The sequence below is a fragment of the Nipponia nippon genome, unplaced genomic scaffold, assembly GCF_047370975.1.
Source record: "Nipponia nippon isolate SJK-2023a ecotype South Korea unplaced genomic scaffold, ASM4737097v1 scaffold_1, whole genome shotgun sequence".
NCBI lineage: Eukaryota > Metazoa > Chordata > Aves > Pelecaniformes > Threskiornithidae > Nipponia > Nipponia nippon.
This window is the reverse complement of record NW_028262290.1, coordinates 96,541,289-96,559,478: the sequence shown is the minus strand read 5'-3', so window position 1 is coordinate 96,559,478 and position 18,190 is coordinate 96,541,289. Positions and strand designations below refer to the sequence as shown.

Below are 18,190 nucleotides of genomic sequence, written 5' to 3'. Positions count from 1 at the left end.
TACTGTTATTTTACTGCCATTAATAGCCAATGCCACCAGGGTGACAGCAGAACATTGTGTGCGTTTCAACCTGTGCTGAAACCCGTCTAATTTAGCAGCAGCTCAAGTGTGCTTCACAGCAAATAACCCAAATGCCGAGGAGATGTATTGACAGCTAAGCCAATTTTCTCTGTATCAAGATTGTTTTGATAGCTTGGCCCTTCAGGAGTTAGAAGTCATGAAGTGGTTCTTCTAACTGAATGGTCCTAACCAAAGGTCATTTCTCTCCTTGCCTAGGGTCCTGTGGATTTATTCTGTAACAGGAGAGTGGGTATACCGTCTCTTTGCTTTGTTCAGCCCAGCTGGGCTAGCAGCCTTTTTCGCCGGTAGCCTTGCCGTCATTGTCTCTTTCTACAACTTCGGGGAGTTCCTCAACCGTATGATATGGGGTCAGTCCAAGTTTTGTTTTTCACTTCTACCCACATGAAAAAAAAAAATATCTGAAATGAATTCCTGTGATTGCCTAGCCAGGTGGGGAGAGGAAGGGGGCCCTTGTACACTGGGGGGTGGCATTTGGGTGTCTGACAGAGATTGCCAGGTCCTAACCAGTTACTAACAGAGAACACATCAGAGCAAGAATCCCAACCCTACCAGGTAAAAGGCTGGGCCGGGTTTCTCTAACGTGGCTCAAGAAGTACCTCTTACCAGCATAGACACTGGATTTTTAATTCCTTCTCAAACAAGGGTCCAGAGAAGCCAAATCTCTCTGGCTAAAACTCTCACACCTACATCATGTGGTGTTTGTCAGACTAGGGAATGGCACCATTTACTGACAGTTTATAGGAAGGCAGTAGTGTATCCAAGTGAAAGCATCGCAGCAGCTCCGTCAGTGAAGCAGCACTTCAGAAAATTTTACAAACTGTTGAGAACTCTCCCTTCTTCTTTGGTAGTGGTATAATCGGTAGTGATTTAAAGAAAATGAAAGGCAGCTTCCTTGGATAAATGGACAGTTAGGAAAAAAAAAAGTAGTTTAGGAGGACACATTCAACAGGTGGAAGAAAGAAAGAACGGATGAAGCAGCACTGGGGCTTTGGCATGAGGATATTGCTATTATTATTTATTATTATTATTTTCCCTTCTGCTTTCCCCTCTCCTTTTTCATTCAAGATTAAGTTTTTGAGGATGAAAGTGTTTCTGTCAGGAAAACGTGTGTATTTTATTTAGGACAAATGTGTGAACATTTGCAATTTCTTAAACTAGCTTTCTGATGAAAGAAAAAATGCTGCAAAAACACCTCTGAAAATAAATAAGACAACCTCCCTCTGTTCTCAGGGAACATTTGATGCCTGATCCATTTTGTGAAGTCTCACATGCCTGTCAAGCCAAAGTAGAGTGTCTGTAGCTAGTCTCTCACCATCCGTGCTCAGCTACCTAAAAGCAGCAGATTGACTTTCAAATGTGCTGAATAACCAACTTCACCGCTTGATACCTTTGCAAATAAGATGCTTGCTCTACATGTCCATGTTTGGAAATTTTGGCTGAATTCTATTCTTGCACAAACATGATACGAAATGAGGATTGCTGGTAAATGAAAACAGATCTGCAGCCTTTCTGCATGAGCTCTGGTTTAAGAGCCATCACATAAATAGTAACTATTACTAATCTAAGACCACATCATCACTACAAGACAGTATAGGTCTTTATATGAGATCTGATATCTAACACATCTAGGTATCAGATTTTTTCATCACTGAGTACGTATTAGTAATTTCAGGCCTAGAGTGTGCCTGATGCATAAGTTGGCTATAATCAGAATTAAAATAATTTGGATTTCCAAGTTGCTAATTGATTGGACAAAAGGTCATGCCAAGCAGAGATCAAATTAACTGCAAAAATTAGACACATTTTGAATAACTGACTAAATATACTCATTTCAGAGATGTTAATTTAGAAGATTTCTAAAGAAACTGGGGCAAGCACTCAACTTTCTTTTCTGTGCACACAGAAAGGCTGAAAAGCACCCCCAGTTGTGATATCATGAATGTAACCTCAGGGAATATATATAAGCACAGCATATATGATATCCTCCCTTGATATCTGATGTGCTCTTGCAATCCATGGAGGCCTCCTGTGTGTGGTGGGTCTGCCTGTCCATGCATACTTGGTACTTTTCAAAGGAGCCACAAAATCATGGCCTTAAAAATGACACGATGTTTTCATCCACGTGCAGGACGCTCCCCCGAGTTACGGTTCCCCATGTTTGTGCGAACTCCTGCTACTTCACGCGCGTCCTCAGCTCTTCACCCCCAGGGCTGGCAGCATTCCCTGGATTTGTTGTACACCGACGAAAGAAGCTGCAAGCTGCACCCCGATAGCTGGCAGCTCTGCGGTATCTGAGGCTGCAGTTTGATAACACAGGGGCTTTGGCAGCAATAACTTCTCCGTAAGCTCCTGCCCACCGCCCCTCACTCCTTCCTACTCCACCGCACACACCTGCTTCTTGCAAGCAGGGGCTGTTTGCAACTCGGGTCATTTTCCTCGTCCGTTTCCCAGCTGTGTCCACCCAAGAGAAGGGTAGGACTTCCTTAAGCTGGTATTGATAACAAGGTCCCAATAAGCATTGAAACACAGCCAGAGGGAAGCTATTCCAAATTACAGTGTGCCAGAGTCTTAATATGTTCCTGACCGAGACAAATCTTTGGCTCAGCATTGCCAGAGTAAAAACAGCTGCAAACTGAATGAAGACGCGATGCCAACATACCTTTCTCCTCGCAGCAAAAATGGCTCCACGTACTTTTTTTCATCCTACCCTTTCCTGTCTCACCTTCCCATCACAATATGGGAGATGATGCAGTGAAAATAACCCTGCAGGAAAAAAAAACAAAAACAAAACCCCACACACAAAAAGCAAAACAACCTGTGGTGGTAGAGGACAGACCTCTTCATCTTTTTGTACCCTCCACCCTGCCCAGCTCCTCCTTCCCCCAAAAGAAAGAGTACATGGAAGGGCACTTCTGCCCTCTCTTTTGCTTCCTCCTCAGTCCCCCAAAGGCACAGTTTGAGTTAGAGAGTAATGCAATTGTCCACGAGGTTCCTATAGGCACATCTGGAAACACCCTCTCCAATAACACCTGTAGCCACCAAGCAATTAGGGCCGATGCTGGCAGCATCTGCCAAGGCGGGGAGCCCTGCCTGGGCTGCTGCGACAGGGCTCGCCCCACAGGGAAAGGCTCCCGGGCAGCAGCTTCTTTTTCTTTCTTTCCCACTTGAAGGAAGAAAGCTTGCTGAGTTTGTGCCCAGAGAAGTTGTGTTTATTCAGAGGTGCAAGAAGTGATTAACAAATAGCTCCACGTGAGCGGCCAGCCTGGCTTCCTTCTAGACTTACATCCAGCAGCAGACTGTAGGCTGCAAATGAAGCTTGTCCCACAGCATACCATGCTTCACAGGGGCTGTCTTCCATCTTCCCCTATAGCTTCAGGCCACTATCGCTTTTCCTAAAACCAGCTACATATATACTTACTCTTTTTCACCCTTAAAGATGTATTCAGTTCCAACTTATTCCAAAGTCTATGGATGGCAGCTTTCAGCTTCAAGAAAGTATTAAAGTATTCTTTTAAAGCTGTGTCCTGTGCTTGACCAAAAAGATGCAGTATCATTTCTGAGAGCTGGAAAATCCAGGCTGTCGAATAACATAACCTTGTTTTTCCTTTTCAGAATGACCAAAAGATGCCAGACCCTAAATTTGTTTTATTATTTATAGACAAACTGTTTCATACAGTATTGGAGGTTTTAAAAATGTATTATCTCTCATGTGCCTCTCCCTCCCCTTGCACAGTTGGATTGGTGGTAACTAAGGCAACCCAGCTGCACAGCCTGAGAGGCACAGAAAATAGTACCAGTAATGACTTTTTTTTTTTGTTTTAAATCCCAGAGTTTCTAGAGTACTAGACAATGTTGAGCAATACAGAAACTCCAAAGAGGATAATTGGAAACAATGGGCCGATTCTTTTACTGCCATAAATTTACCTCAGCCAAGAATTTGGCTGCACAGTCCAAGTACCAAAGATGAACAGTAAGATAGCTTCTCCCATTCCCAATGGGTAGAAAACATGACGCAGGCAACTGACCTCATATTACTGTGACCAGTCAAACTAGAACCCTCAAAAATAAAGCAAAGCAGTTTTCCCTTGGGTTTTGCTCCTGGTAAGACAACCAGATCCTCAGGAGAAATTCAGGTCAAAGTTCTCCACAAAAGACAGAGCAACATTTCAGGTGAGGTCTCCTCTCTGGCACCAGCTTTTGAAGATGGAGCAGATTCATTTGTCTTCCATCTAACAAACCTGGGAAAAAAACAAAAACAAAAACAAACCCAAACCAACATTCATCAGCTGCTTCATTTCAATACTTTGAAATGCAGGTGGATAGGAGCTACAACTAGCTACAGCTAGCAACAGCTACCCGCTCCACCAGTGATTTAAATGCCTGCTGAAAGACACTGGGCAAACCACTTGCGAGATTTTACAGCCACCACAAGGCCTCTGCCAAGTCCAGAGAAATGCTCATCCCCAGGTGCTGGAACTGTCCTTTGGGAGAGAAACGGGGCAGAAAGGGAGGCTGGCTGTCAGAGTGGGCAGCAGCTCCAACAGACCCATGCCTGGATGCTTGCTGTCCTCCAGAAGGGAAAGCTTTGGCCAGCAGCTGGCTGAGGAACACCGGGGGTGGGGCAAAGCCAGAATTAAAGATATTGTAAAGCAAGGGATAGGGCAGTGCAACAAGAATAAAAACCATTGCTCTCAGGAAAAAGAGGAAGCTTATGGTGGAGTAACTTCCTTGTGCCCAGTGCACAGATGGATGCGCTCCTCCAGATCTTCTATGAGCTCTTGAATATCTTGTGAAGACGTTGTTGAAATGTATTCACCTAAGGCTGAGCTAAAGTTAGATGGCAATCTTCTCTTTAACATATTTTTCCCTCTTCTTTTTGGAGTACTTTTGCATTAAATGCATTTTCCAGAAATGTATAACATGGTTTAAGAACTGATTGTTTTCCCTGGGTTTTATTTTTTTTTATTTACATGCTTGTGAAACCAAGCTCGCTTAACGCCCTGGAGTCAGCTATTGGGAAACCCAGCCTATGTGACAACGCATGAATCTGTGCAATACGAAGCAGTACTATAATATGATTGAATTCTCCATGCTCTCATTCTTCTGAGCAGCCATTGAGATTGCAGAAACCCGAGTGGCAAATACAGGGATGCAAAGGGCAACTGTGTGGGTTACGAAGCCATTCTACCATTGTGCTGGTACAGGCTTATGAACAGCAGGTTTTGTATGAATGTTCAAATGCTCATGTTCTGCAGGTAGTTATCAATCCAGACACAGGTTCCACCCTTCATTATTACAGTGTCCAGGAGGGATTTTTAAACTGAGCCTCCTTTTCAGAAGGTATCTTCATTTGTTCTATTATGCCTTTAAAAACAAAGAGTCCAGTGCATATCTATTTCTTTCAGTAGACAAATAATGTTTATATCTAAAATTTCCCTATATTGCCAGTGACAAATGGAACTCAAGTTTAAGAGGATTTACAGACCAGGGTTTGCAAACTAAATACGAATATTTACTTTTGTTTCAGCCATTCATCCTAGTTGTGCCACAAACCTGTAATGGCATATTTATATCCTTCGTATTTGTCACTCCCCCAAGCCGCAGTTTACCCCTCGGGTAGAGGAATCTAGCTATTTAAAGGAAACCTGCACCATCTGTCACATGCCCTGCTCTTGCTGACAAGTTTATCTGATGATCCACTGGAGGGAGACTGGATCAGAAGCTCTGGCAACCCAGGGCTTACGATTTCATCATTGGAGGCCAGACATTAACAGGTGCTTGCTAATATGCTGTCCCTGGCCTAATAGGCTAGTCTTTTTTTTGGTGGAGTTTTTTTCTCCCTCATCTTTAAAATTTCTATTTGGTGAGTACAAAATCTGTACAGGATCATTTGGGAAGGAAGAAATGCCAGGATTTTGTTCCCTATCAGGTCAATTGCCAAATGCTGTGCAGGCTGGAGATAAATAAAATATAGCAATTAGTGTTTCAGAGCTTCTGAGGTCTATGGGCAAGGAAAGCACCTTTAAAAGAGGGTTCCCTGTGAGTAAATGATCAGCAACAGGGAAGAAGAGAGGCTGAGACCTTTAGATAAGGGTACCCAAATATATTTGATTATTACCACGCTTGGTGCCCCATGGTAGCGCACCTGGTCTCTAGCTGATGCTTCAGAAAGCTGTGGGTCTTTGGTAGGTCCTCTGCCATCCAGGCCAGACTCCTGAGGATGCTCCAGATATCTTAGCTGCAGGATTAATCACCTGCTGCCTCTTCAGAAAAGCTTTATTTTTAAAGCTTTTCACATATTCTTGCACCAAGCTAGGCTTGTTCGGTGGCAGATAGTTTTTCCCCACTAGCAAAGCACCATTATTGTCAAGGGATGTGGCCCGCGGGTAGATTTCAAATCATTCCTCAGTAGTCGAGTAATCCCTTACTTGCTGGGGACATCGCAGGCTCATTTGACTTCGGCAGCACTTTGGCGTCAGCAGCTGGTCCAAGCCGTGCACTCATAGCTTGCTCCCGCTCCCAGGGATGTTGGGAGGCTGGGGCCAGTTTCGCATCCTCCTCCCAGCAGCGTGCGTGACCTGTAAGAGGACTTCTCTGTTGTGCCTTTTTTTCCAATAATCTGTTCTCCTCTGCCTCCGAACAGGAGATTCAATAGTAATACTGGACTACAGGCGGAAAGGCAAGTGAATCCTCCTCTTCAAGCCAAACAAGCTCTCCATGACTGCTGAAGCCATGAAGTAGAGGAAAATAAATGCAGCTGCGATAAATCCTTTCTCCAATGCATTGCAGCTTCTGCTGAAGCCATTATGTCATCAGACATATGGAAAACTAGTGGAAAATATGAAATGTTTGCCTGTTACATGATAACTCTGCAACTGCTATGAATAAGAAAATTGTGTTCATCTGTTTACACAGATTTCTCATCTCTTGCACAATGTACGTGAGGATGTGTCCATGGTTAAAACTCGTCACTGGTAAACGAACTCTCTCATGAGCTTGGCACCACTCTGTAAAAGATCTGTGAATGAAAGCCAGCTCTTGTTTGGATTACCCTTCATCAAGTCTGGAAAAAATTAAGAGGAGGGGTAATTTTAACAGTGCTGTGACTTTCAAGCTAGCTAGATAACAAATTGGGCTAACAAGGACTGTAATTAGGAATGTCTGCTCAGAAAGTTCACCATGAAGCCAAGTTCTTCTAACGAGAAACATTCTGGAATATTAATATGCATAATATCTCCCCTCCATTTTAACAGGAAATCTGAATGCAACACTTTCTTCCTTTTTCTTGGTTTCAGTTAATCTTGCAGCAAAAAGTAACCTAATTATACTGACTGTATGATTGCTTTGACAGAAAGCATGTTAATTTAAAGCACTGTTTAACATAAAGCTGCCTGCCATATAATTACACTCCATTCACATGTTTACTAATCTTGCTCAATATAGTTGATTTCTGTTATTAGCCTCAACATCTTGTTAACATCTAAAACACTGGAGATCTGCTTTGCAAACTCCAATAAACAGGCAAAACCGACAGTAGCATAAGCGTTCACTAATGGTCACCATGAAAAAGAAAGATCTCTGTTATTAGCCTTGCATTTAAATGAGGATTTGAAACTAGTTGCAGTACTTACATGTTGAACTCCATCTTCATTGCCAAAACCCCTCGCTCGGAGCTACCGTGCACACAGTTCACCAGGCTGTTATTTTCATCTTTCAAATGCTGCTGGAGCTCAGTAAAAACAAAACACGTTGTAAGCTGCCTGTGAGCCATAAAAAAAAAAATAATGTGTATACATAAGATTGTTCTTCTCACATGTTAAGCATCTGATAAAATTCTGGTCTGGTAAGTTAACATACTAGGGCTAGACTGTAAGCTAAGTTAACTCAATGAAAGACGTGCACGCGTTCAATAATTCCCAGCTTATCTAGATAACTCGCTCCAGCTAACTTTGCAAGGGGAATGTAAGCAATTACACACACACACCCCCTCCTTTTCTGTTGAAGCTAAAGGAGAACATGGAAATCAGCTGAAAGACGCTGGTCAAAGGAAATATTCCAGAGAGGCAAACCATGAAAAACCATGAAGGGAATTAGGGAAGAGGAGAAAGTTCAGGAGACTCCCTGTACAGGTATGTTGGGGTAGGGGTTTTGCAGGGTTTTTGTTGTTGTTGTTTTGGGGGTTTGTTTTGTTTGGGTTTTTTTTGGGTTTTTTTGTTTTTTTTTTTTTTTTTTTTGTACACACAGTCCAGTGCAAGCAGTTTAAATGCCAGAAACTCAAAACAAAGCCTGGGCCCTGACACAGAGAGGCACTTCTTTCCACATCCAGCCAGGAGATGGACGGCAGATCTCGCCTTTGGCTCCTGCTCGTGCCAAGAGTTACCTTTGGGATCTGGCATGGTGGTTTTCCTGCTGGGCTACAGGGGTCCTGCAGGAGAGGAGAATCACGGAGGGGTGTTGTTTCTTTTTTTGAAAAGGGCTCAGAAGAGGCACTGCTCTCGGTTACGTCCTGCATGGAGAGGCTGGATCGCAGTCATGCGCTTTGGGAAAGCGATCAGAAACACCTGTCCCCAAAACACAACTGCTGGGGTCTTGGGTTTGCTTTGCTCCTTTCTCTGATGCACACGAAGCCCTGTAAGGAGGAAAGGATACGTTGTTGGTCACGAACCCACATTTTCCCTTGTGATTTCGAAAAGGCTATACTGAAGTACACCGAGTAAGGATCTGGCCTTTATGACATCTACACTAGATTTCTCTTTCCAGTCTGTTTCTCTCTCTCATTTTATTTTGAGTAAGTATGCAAAGTCAGTCAGAACTGTTTATTTATAGCTGTAGATTTTCATGGCTGTATAAATTAGATGTTATTACTGAATGAGATGCCCACCCACTCACCAGTGCAGCTCTACAGGAATCCTCTCATGCTGCTCAACGGTACGCAGCCTCAATCGGGAGGAAAATGACATGCTCCCAGTCAGACCAAGGGACCGCTGCTTAAACCCTCAGGCGAAAAAACAGCAATTAATTTTTTCCATCGTACAATGTGCAGTATGACAACCACAATTACCTAATGCTATTTAGACCTGCCACTTCGGTTTGGTGGAGAGAAAATGAAGGTTTAAATTCACCAGAGAAAAAAAACCCCAAACTAGAACCTACCCCTGGACTTTCGTTTTACAACATTAAGGGATTTTGGAGGGAGTGAGGGGGACAGGGACAGTCAGGGGAAGTAAAAGTAAAATTGGTTGTTATTTGAGACAGAGCACCATCGGAAAATAAGGACCCATCCCATACACACACACAGAGCTATTTCCAGCAGAAACAGCTGGAAAGCAATATCTACCACGACTAGGAGCTTTCATCTTAGCTCACACCTTTGTAACAGTTTACTCCCACAAAAAGCACAGGGAAGTGCTAATTTATTCCTTCCCCAATTTCCCACACAAATTTCTTGGTTTGGGTCTCTGCCAGAGCTTCAGGGTCACAATCTGACCTCAATAACGTAACTTAGGATTGTTCCAAGCCTTCAGTGGAACTACTGAAGATTTACTTTGATGGATATGGGGCCGGGATCTGGCACGCAGAAAACATGCATTTACATTCCACTGAAGTGTCTAAAATAGTTGCCCAGGGAGGCTGAAATTCAATTTGAGACCTTGTATTCACTTGGCAGAGCACATAATTAAATATTTTGTGCCACAAAATTAACCAGAGAGTCTCAGGGGTATCGGTAAGGGGAGGCTTAGAATCAACCATGAGAGCCAAACTAAGACCCATTTCCCAGGCAAGTTATTCAGTAAATATTGGAAAAAAATCATAGCATTCGTATATGGGTTCATAATAATTTTTCTTTGTATTTAACCGTACTGATTATCTGGTTACGTCAGAGGAAGAGGTTATTGGCTGTGCGGATTTGTATGAATAACCCCAGTATCAAGTTCTGCTCTTGAACTAAAGCTACTGCTTACACCTAAGAACTGTTTGTGATTGAATTAACCATTTGGTACAAACAGCAGGTAAAAACCCAAATACAATTACAACAGGCCAGACCTCATAACAAGCGGTCGAAAGTTCCAAAGCAAAATTTTTGCCTTTTTAAAGTCACTAGAGGCCCTACCCTGCAAAGAGTTAAATGTTTCTGAAAAGCAAACCAAATACCTAAGATGTTTGGTATCAATACACTTTAGTTTAACTTCCAGATATTAGCGTTTAAAAACATGGGTTTGAGTAAAAGCTCTAGGATATGGCCCAATAATAGTTCTGAGCTATAAAATTTAATAATAATACTTGGTGTTTCAAATGTCACCTTCTATCAAATGCTCTCAAAACATTTAAGCAAACCTTCAAGTTCCTTTCACCTTGAGAGGGTAATTTCTCTCACTACCCAGAGAGCAGCACATATATCAGTAAATAATGCTTTTTTTCTACACCTGAGACAAAGAGAACTACCTCCTCTGAGTACGCAGGACTACCTGGTTTTACTGTTGGCAAGGACTACGTTCCTCAAGGAGAAGAGACGGAAACCTACATACACCGACACATACCTGCTTTTCGTTTTGAGATGTTCATTCAAGCTTGTGGTGTGGAACCACCTAGCAACGATGTCATCGCCAGCTGGCAGGTGAAAGGCACATTCTTCACTTAGTCTACTAAAAGTTTGCGTGCTACGACGCACTGCCGCTTCTGCCTGGGTTTGGAAATAGCAGTTTTTCCTGCCTTTTTTTTTTTTTTTTTTTTTTTTAAGCTTTTCTTCCACACCAGGATCAAAAGCTCTGGTAGCAGCATCCCCCCCGTCTCTGACACCGCACACAGGCACACGGCACCGTGCATGTGTGCAGGGAAAGGGTCCATCTGCGAAGAGGTCAGCCCCCCAGTTTACCAGCTCCGTGCTGCAGAGGCGACTGTCCCCAGGCTCGGAGGTGACCCTTCCCGTGGCAGAGGCAATGGAGCGGGCAGCACACCTCCCTGCCTGGCTGGTGGAGCTCTCACCCGGTGGCTTGCAAGGCCTCGGCCCACAAATCACCTTTCCCTGCCTCGGCCAGCAGTGGGAACTCCGAAAAATCGAGGGAACAATCTCAGCTCCCCAGTCGGAGCTCGCACAGGTGACGTGACAGCTCCGCGCACCGTGGCGCGGCCCCAGCAGGCTTCGGCGTGCCCGAGCCTCAGCGCCGAAGTGGGAAACGAGGACGTGCGTATATAAGAAGAGGAGCTCTGTGCTTCAGCATTTGCTTCCCTCAGGCTTTTCTAGACGCTGAGAGAGAAAAGGACCATTTCGGAAATGCGCCTCCGAAAGGGACGCGCTTTACAGCCGGCGTATTGCTACCGCCGGGCTCTCACACCCCAGAGAAACGGACCAAAATTCAGCACCTTCGTTCCATCGCAGGTTCCGATATTTTAGCTGTTCTCGTTTTTTTTTCCTCCATTTCCAGAGGACGCGGCGGGGGGGGGGGGGGGGGAGGGGGCGGCCGCGGCCCCGCGGCTCCCGAGGCGCCACAGCGCCACCTGCTGGCGCGCGCGGGCGCCGCCGCCTGCCCGCGCCCCCGCGCAGCGGCGCGGAGCAACGCGCACACGGGCGCGGGAGCTCCCGGGCAAACGCCCGAGGCCGCTCGCTCGCCCCTAAACGCCAAGAGGGGCCGGGTCGCATCCCGGAAAGCTGCCCGCCCCCCCCTCCCCCTCCAGGTCGTTGCAGCGTTATAAATCTGCAGTTACAAAGCGTTATAAAGCTGCCGTTGTGGGTTATTTCAAAATTACCTACGATGTTCAGGGATGCTGCAACCGGGGGTCGCTTCAACATTAGAAGTGGTGTTAATTAATATTTCATTTCACCTGAAATTGCCACAGATGCGCGCCAGCGTTTATTCCTCAAGCACCGGTGGAGGCTTTTGGCGCTTTTTGGCATTATTTCACTTGCACATCTGGGAGCCCAAACCAGCCCCAGCCCAAAAGAAAACCCACGTTCTGTCCCACTGTGTCATCTCATAACCAACCAACGTTGTGTTATTAAGTCAAAATCACAGGGAGAATAAATAGACAAATAACAACCATGTGCAAGAGGAAAGAAACTAAAGTTAATGGAGCACATTATTTTTATCTGTAGTCTCAGGTTTGGGGTTGTTTTTGGTTTTGTTTTTTTTTTTTTTTTCTTTTAAAACAGATGTTGCCAAATAGTTTTGACCTTGAATCACACATACCTTAAAATGGCTCACAACCTTTTGAGGAACAACCCCCCAGGCTCTAAACCATGACACGGCTAAAGCAGCCTCCTCGTTGCCAGCTGCCAAACAATAGCCATTGTTCCTGGAGGAGCGAGCCAAAAACAATACGATGTGCAACTGCCTTCCCACTGTTGTCTTTGCAAAAGTACTTACAAGTTCCAGAGATGACTTTATGGATGGTGTACAGCACAAATAAACCAAAAAGGAGCAGAACAACTGGAAAAGCATGTAGAAACGTTGGAAGTGGGTGGGGCAGGAATAAGAAAGTGGTAGGGGATGGCAGAGAATAAAAACAGTATGAGGAAGAGTTTCTCTTAAAAGATAGTATTTAAGTTAAGCAGCTGTTTTTATGTTGTTGTGTAGGTGAAAACAAGCCACAAATATTTCAGTACCCTGTCTATGTGCGTGTATCATTGAGACTTGCTTGTTATTCTTAAGCAGGGTAGTTGCATGCATGCACCTTAAATGGTGCTTTTATGCAGCTCTGATTTTAGAAGGAAAGCGAGTTGCAAAGAGGGGGAAAAAGATACAGAAGGCTGAAGTACTTTTCTCTTTTAGCTTTTCCCCCCTTTCTCAAACTTTTACTACAACTTTGCCAGTATTGGTTCTCAAGACACAAACATCGGTTTGAATGACTATTTGTGAGGGAACATAAAATGGCTACTGCTCCTGGTTGGGGAAAAAAGTTATTGGAAGATGAAATCCCTGGAAATCATAGGCATCATAGACACACAGCTAAATATACATAGCCTGTGGCTTATGGGTGGTCTGTACTGAATTCAAAACTTTACAGAAAAGCATACAGGAAAAAAAAAAAAAAAAAAAGTTGTTCCAAAGCACCTCCTTAGTTACTGAATTTATTTCCTACCTGTAGTTCAAAAAAAAAAAAAATGCCAGTGAAGGATCAGCTTAGCTTTTCTGCTATCAATAGTCCAGGCCACAGCAGAGGCATCTTTGTCAACCAGTGGAACTTCCTTCATATTGCTGTTATCTGTGTATTTTCTGATATAAAATAAAGATCATTCCTCTTCCATCAGTAATACATTTATCTTACTGATAAAGAAAGCCCTGAAAGAAAGGACAAATCCACATGCACACTGTACCTTGTGTGAAAAGTTGACTTTCAAGTTTTCTTCCACATTTCCACTTCTAATCATCAGTCTACTTAGTCACCCCCAAGTCTCAGTACTAGATCCTGACACAAATTTAGAGCTGAATTTTGATACAAGTCCTGAATCAAAGGTGTAGGAAAACCAAAATGGGCTAAGAAAAGGCACCTCAACTATTTCCGATGAAAGCTAATTTTTTTTTTTTTAGGTCCAGTTTGAAATTCTGGCAAATACTGAAGCTCATGTTTCCATGTAATGCTACCCAATTACAACATACTTACTAACCACAGCATATTTATTGCTAACAAAATGCTGCAAATGCCTGCTATAATGGGCCTCTGTTTAGCCATTACTGGCTATTTGATAAATGATCTGCAGTGTTAGAAGATCACAGAAGAATAGTAGAGAAACACAGGGTGGGGGGTGAGGGGAAAGGAAGAGAAAAACCCCAAACGCCAAGTGGGCAGCAAGACCAGACTGTGAGAGAGACTCGGTTATGCTCTCTTTAAATATGACCCTCCCTTATATGGGAGAAAAACATTACCAATGTAAAGCACGGTCTGTAGGCAAAGGCCGTGCCGTTCAGATGCGTCCCCCAAGCTCTGTCGCTGGTGACGTGTCTATATGCTCATGGTAAAAGTATGTGCCGCTGAACGTACAGCTGCAGCGACTTCCTCCTCGGGGGGAGCCGGCATCTATACATCTAGAGAAACAAGCACGTGGGTCCAGGTCCGATCACCGGAGCCCACACAGCACAAGCTGCTTCCAGAGCTGAAGAAAAAGGAAACAACCTGGAGGAAACGGTGCGGGACGTCATTCCACCGGTGTGCTCTTGTCATCAAGCTGGGGAAAAAAACCCAAACAAAACAGTCACGACGGAAACGAGGTTGATCTGGTCATTACGCTGACAGAAAAAAATGCATTTCCTCTTAGTGGTGGTGGTGCCTTTTAGGAGTTTCTGGTTTGTTTTGCTTAGTTACTGGGCTTTGGAGTTTCCCAATTATCAGAGCACTCACAAAGCACTCCTACGTTCTCTGTCTGTGCATGTGAATGCCGTCTCCTATTCCCCAATGAGAAAGACATTTTTAACAAATTGATAAGATGGAATTTTCCCATACAGTCGCTATCAGGCAATCGGAGCGCTGCATGGCACGTCAGAAACGAAAAAATGTGCTTACGCTCTTTCTAACTTGGACTAGCCCTCCAGTTCCTCCTCCTCCTCGTCTCGGGGTCAGAGCCAGATAGAGAAACATCTCCCAGGCTACTGCACTGGTGTTGCTGTAGCAAATGCCAGATGCGGCCTCGTGCCCTGGGTTTGGTCCATTTGCGCACCTACCTTAACTGACGGGGAGTTTCAACGAAGCAGAAAAAACAGTAGCTGAAGGAAGGAAAAATAAACCATTGTATCAAACATCAGTAACAAGCTCGTGAAACCCATGCGCTGTATCTTATTTGTGTATTGCTTCATCTGCTTTGAGGAGCAATCAGTAAAGCGTGATTTCTCTCAGACAGACTGAAAATACCCGAGACCCAGGCTTGTAATACAAAGCATGCTCACACTGGGGTTTGTATAGCAGGGTTTTCCTGGGGGAAAGAAGCAAGGGGCAAAGGGGAATTCACCGCCTGCTAACATACAACCCTACGAAACACCTAAAACTTCCAAAGGGTTAAAAAGAGGAGATTTAGGTTTGGGCAAGCGGTACAATCATAGAACAATTTCCATAATTAACTGAGGAGTTCCTGCCATTTAACTCCACTTGGCGGTGAGCTTTCGGTTCTCTGTGGTGTCGGGAGCAGCCAGGGCTTTCCAAGGGCGGGCGGCACGGGGCGGCCGGCAGCGAGCCATGTCTTTCAACAACACGCTGCTACGGGCAGGCAGCGCGGGCCAGCTCAAGGACCTCGCTTCCTGCCATTGTTGTCCCTGCAGCCCTGGAATTTCATCCAAATGGATTTGACCTCTTCGCTAAACAGCCCGGGCATGCTTCCCTGGTTAGGGTATTCCTGTGCGAGGAGAGGACAGAGTCGGGGTGGGGGTGGAAGGAGAGTGGCTTGCCCCATTGCTGCCAAAGTGACACGAGCGTGCTGCTACGCGCCCGACTCCTGGTTTGGCGTGCAGCTTTGAGGAACAACAGCTCACCCATCCGACGGGGAGCGCATCTGTGCGCCTCAGGTGCGCAGCTGCTGAAGGGGAAAGAAAACACGCAAAGGATGCAGTTCTTCACCTGGCTCGCACTTGCTTGCAAAAGAAATTTTGTAGGCGACATTTATGCCCTGTGCTTTAGGAAGACTGTTGTTATTTCAAATTTTCAAGTCTGAAATGCATTGTACTTTCCTACACTGCAGCTATCAGTCTGCTGTAATGCCTCACCATGCTTGCATACATTTTTTATTTCTGCACATACTTTATATAGATTTTGCACATCATTCCCCTGTGCAAGCACTGGCCTTGGTTTCTGCCTGGGAGAAACCCTCTCTTTGCAGAAGAGCTGATTCTTTTTTTTCTATCCATAGGATGATTTTCATAACAGTTCACTGCCACGAAGCCTCTGACATCTCAGATGATGCTCCAGTTCCACGCCACAAGAATATATTTGAGTGGTCTTTGCCTTGCAATTTGATGGGTATAGCCACCCCAAGGATGACTGCTGTTTTTATCTTTTTCTGATCCTCACATTCCTAAAAAGCTTTGTCCCGTTCTCAAACCTCTCTATTCGTTTTTCCCCTCATATTTGTACCAGAGTATGCCCTGCTAAAATTCCCTTTACCTTACTAGACCTCAGAATGTATGACAACATTTCACATAAAACAGAATAATCACCAGTTAGTATTACAATCTGCTTCCAGCTGCCCCACTTCGTTCTTCTCCATTCTATTCCCCCAGCCTTCATACAAGAGAAACTTCACAGTTTCTTCCATGACAAGACTGCTGACGTCCAAGGACAGGTCACTGCCACCACTTCAACCGCTATTACCCAATCTATCCCTCTGCCCATTCATGAAAGCATTTCTAAAAGCCAAATATTGAAGAAAGCACTTAAATTTCAGTCCAAGTTTTGCCTTTGTAACTCGTTCTCAATTTCTACTCCAGGGCATCCCCTTGTCCCCTGGAGGGGTTGGAAACATTAGGACCACCTCTCTTCTCACCTGTCATTCAAACTTTCCATGCCTGTCTTAAACAGATTGAGTTAACAAGAAGCCTTCCTATCTCTTTTTTTCTCTCCTTTCCTCCTCCTCCATCCCAGACTTGACTGCCTAGCAGATACCAATCTCCCACCCTCTACAAAAAGCCATATTCCCTCTCAAAGTTTCCCTCCTCCTTCCCCTCAGGACCTCCCAGAAGCGCTGTTCCTCTTCGCTCTCCTGTTTCAAACTTCCGCTCTGATGCAGATGTGGAAACTTTTTATAAAGTTATTAATCCTAGATAATGAAGAGTTATTCAGGAAAAGGTCCATAGTTTGCTATATGTTAATAGAGTTTTTGGTATCCCAGGGCCCTGGCTTCCCTGTAGCTTTAAGCAAGAGTGAATGTCAGAGGATCTGTTTTATCAGATTGACCTTCATCCTAAGAGGATATTAAACAATCTTTTGTTTGAACAGATGTCCACGTACTTCAGTTGGGTGTCAGCATAGCTCTGTCTGAAGTTAATGGGATCATGTCAGTTTAAGTCTGGAGTTGCTGACTTTGCATAACATAACTCTGTGTTGTGACTCTCTCATCTATGAAAATTTAAATATCCCAAAAATATTAATATAAGCCTAGCAATAGGATAAATACTTTAATACCACATTTACAAGCAGGGAAACTGAATCTTGAGAAGACAAGACCCAGGTAATCCATGATATCCACTGCTTCTGGATGGCTACATGTGAAAATGCGTCTAGACTGGACTTTCAATATGGTTCAGCACAACAGCAGTCAGGGAAAATGGTTGCCTGACAGTACTTTTGATGGCCAGGCCATAGACGTCTCATGCTGGATTACCCTCAAATAGGAAAGCACATAAGCCAAAAGCTACTTTTAAAATACATGAAGCTAAAAGGCCTGGCCAGAACGCTCCAGGCTTATCAAAAGATGATCTAGGTCTTCTGGCTCCTGGCACAAGACCCTCATTTCATTCCCTTTGTCTTTACTGGACTTCAGATCAATGCACGCAAAAAATGTTTCCACTGGGCTTTAACTTTGGCCATCCACTGAACTATGCATTCCTGTACAGTCACATGTTATTATTATGGTTTTAATTAGTAAATGTTATACAGCTATATCTATTGTTTTAGTAAAGTTTTGGCCACAAAGTTCACATGGTCATACTAAGCTAAAACCCAAGGTTATCAAGTAATCAGGCTAAGCACAATTTGTTGCAGTTACGGCTCCCTATTTGTTTTATTCACACACACCCACCTTCCTCTCCTACCCTCCCTTCTCCCAAGCCCTACTGCCAGCTTACCAGCGTGGAGCAGTTTATTGTTGCTTTGTTGTGAGCAGTGACCCCACATTACGTAGACAGCTGAATTAGGTCCTATCGCTGTACCGATCAAAACTGACATTTTGACAGGGGCGACGTGGGTGTACCTCGGCAACGATGTGGCAGTAAATGATGTTACAATGCAAAGAGACACCATTTTTTGCCTCAGTCTTTACCAGCAAGTGCTCCAGTCACACTGCCCAAGTCGTAGAAGGGAAAGGCAGGGACTGGGAGAATGAAGAAAGAAAAGGTCAGGTTCAAGGACATCTAAGGAACCTGAAGGTGCATAAGTCCATGGAACCTGATGAGATGCATCCATGGGTCCTGAG

At 44.4% G+C, this 18,190-nt stretch overlaps 2 protein-coding genes across 3 annotated transcripts in view; one reads left to right on the top strand and one right to left on the bottom strand.

Moving 5' to 3' along the window:
* The window catches only part of ADTRP (androgen dependent TFPI regulating protein), a 33,587-nt gene extending 26,732 nt beyond the window's left edge, over window positions 1-6,855 (top strand). Inside the window, exons 5-6 of the mRNA XM_009475429.2 lie at window positions 277-428; window positions 6,725-6,855. Of these exons, the coding sequence (XP_009473704.1) occupies window positions 277-428; window positions 6,725-6,768 (196 nt within the window). The 3' untranslated portion in view covers window positions 6,769-6,855. The remainder of the gene's footprint in view (window positions 1-276; window positions 429-6,724) is intronic.
* The window catches only part of TMEM170B (transmembrane protein 170B), a 64,762-nt gene continuing 49,476 nt past the window's right edge, over window positions 2,905-18,190 (bottom strand). Inside the window, exons 6-14 of one of the 2 annotated variants that reach the window (XR_015706034.1) lie at window positions 14,736-14,777; window positions 14,191-14,242; window positions 13,944-14,102; window positions 13,159-13,358; window positions 8,971-9,076; window positions 8,462-8,710; window positions 7,713-7,841; window positions 6,227-7,144; window positions 2,905-4,319 (exon numbers count right to left, since the gene is read on the bottom strand). The gene's annotated coding sequence lies outside the window, so the exon portion shown is untranslated. The remainder of the gene's footprint in view (window positions 4,320-6,226; window positions 7,145-7,712; window positions 7,842-8,461; window positions 8,711-8,970; window positions 9,077-13,158; window positions 13,359-13,943; window positions 14,103-14,190; window positions 14,243-14,735; window positions 14,778-18,190) is intronic. The other variant, XR_015706035.1, reaches the window with a different exon arrangement.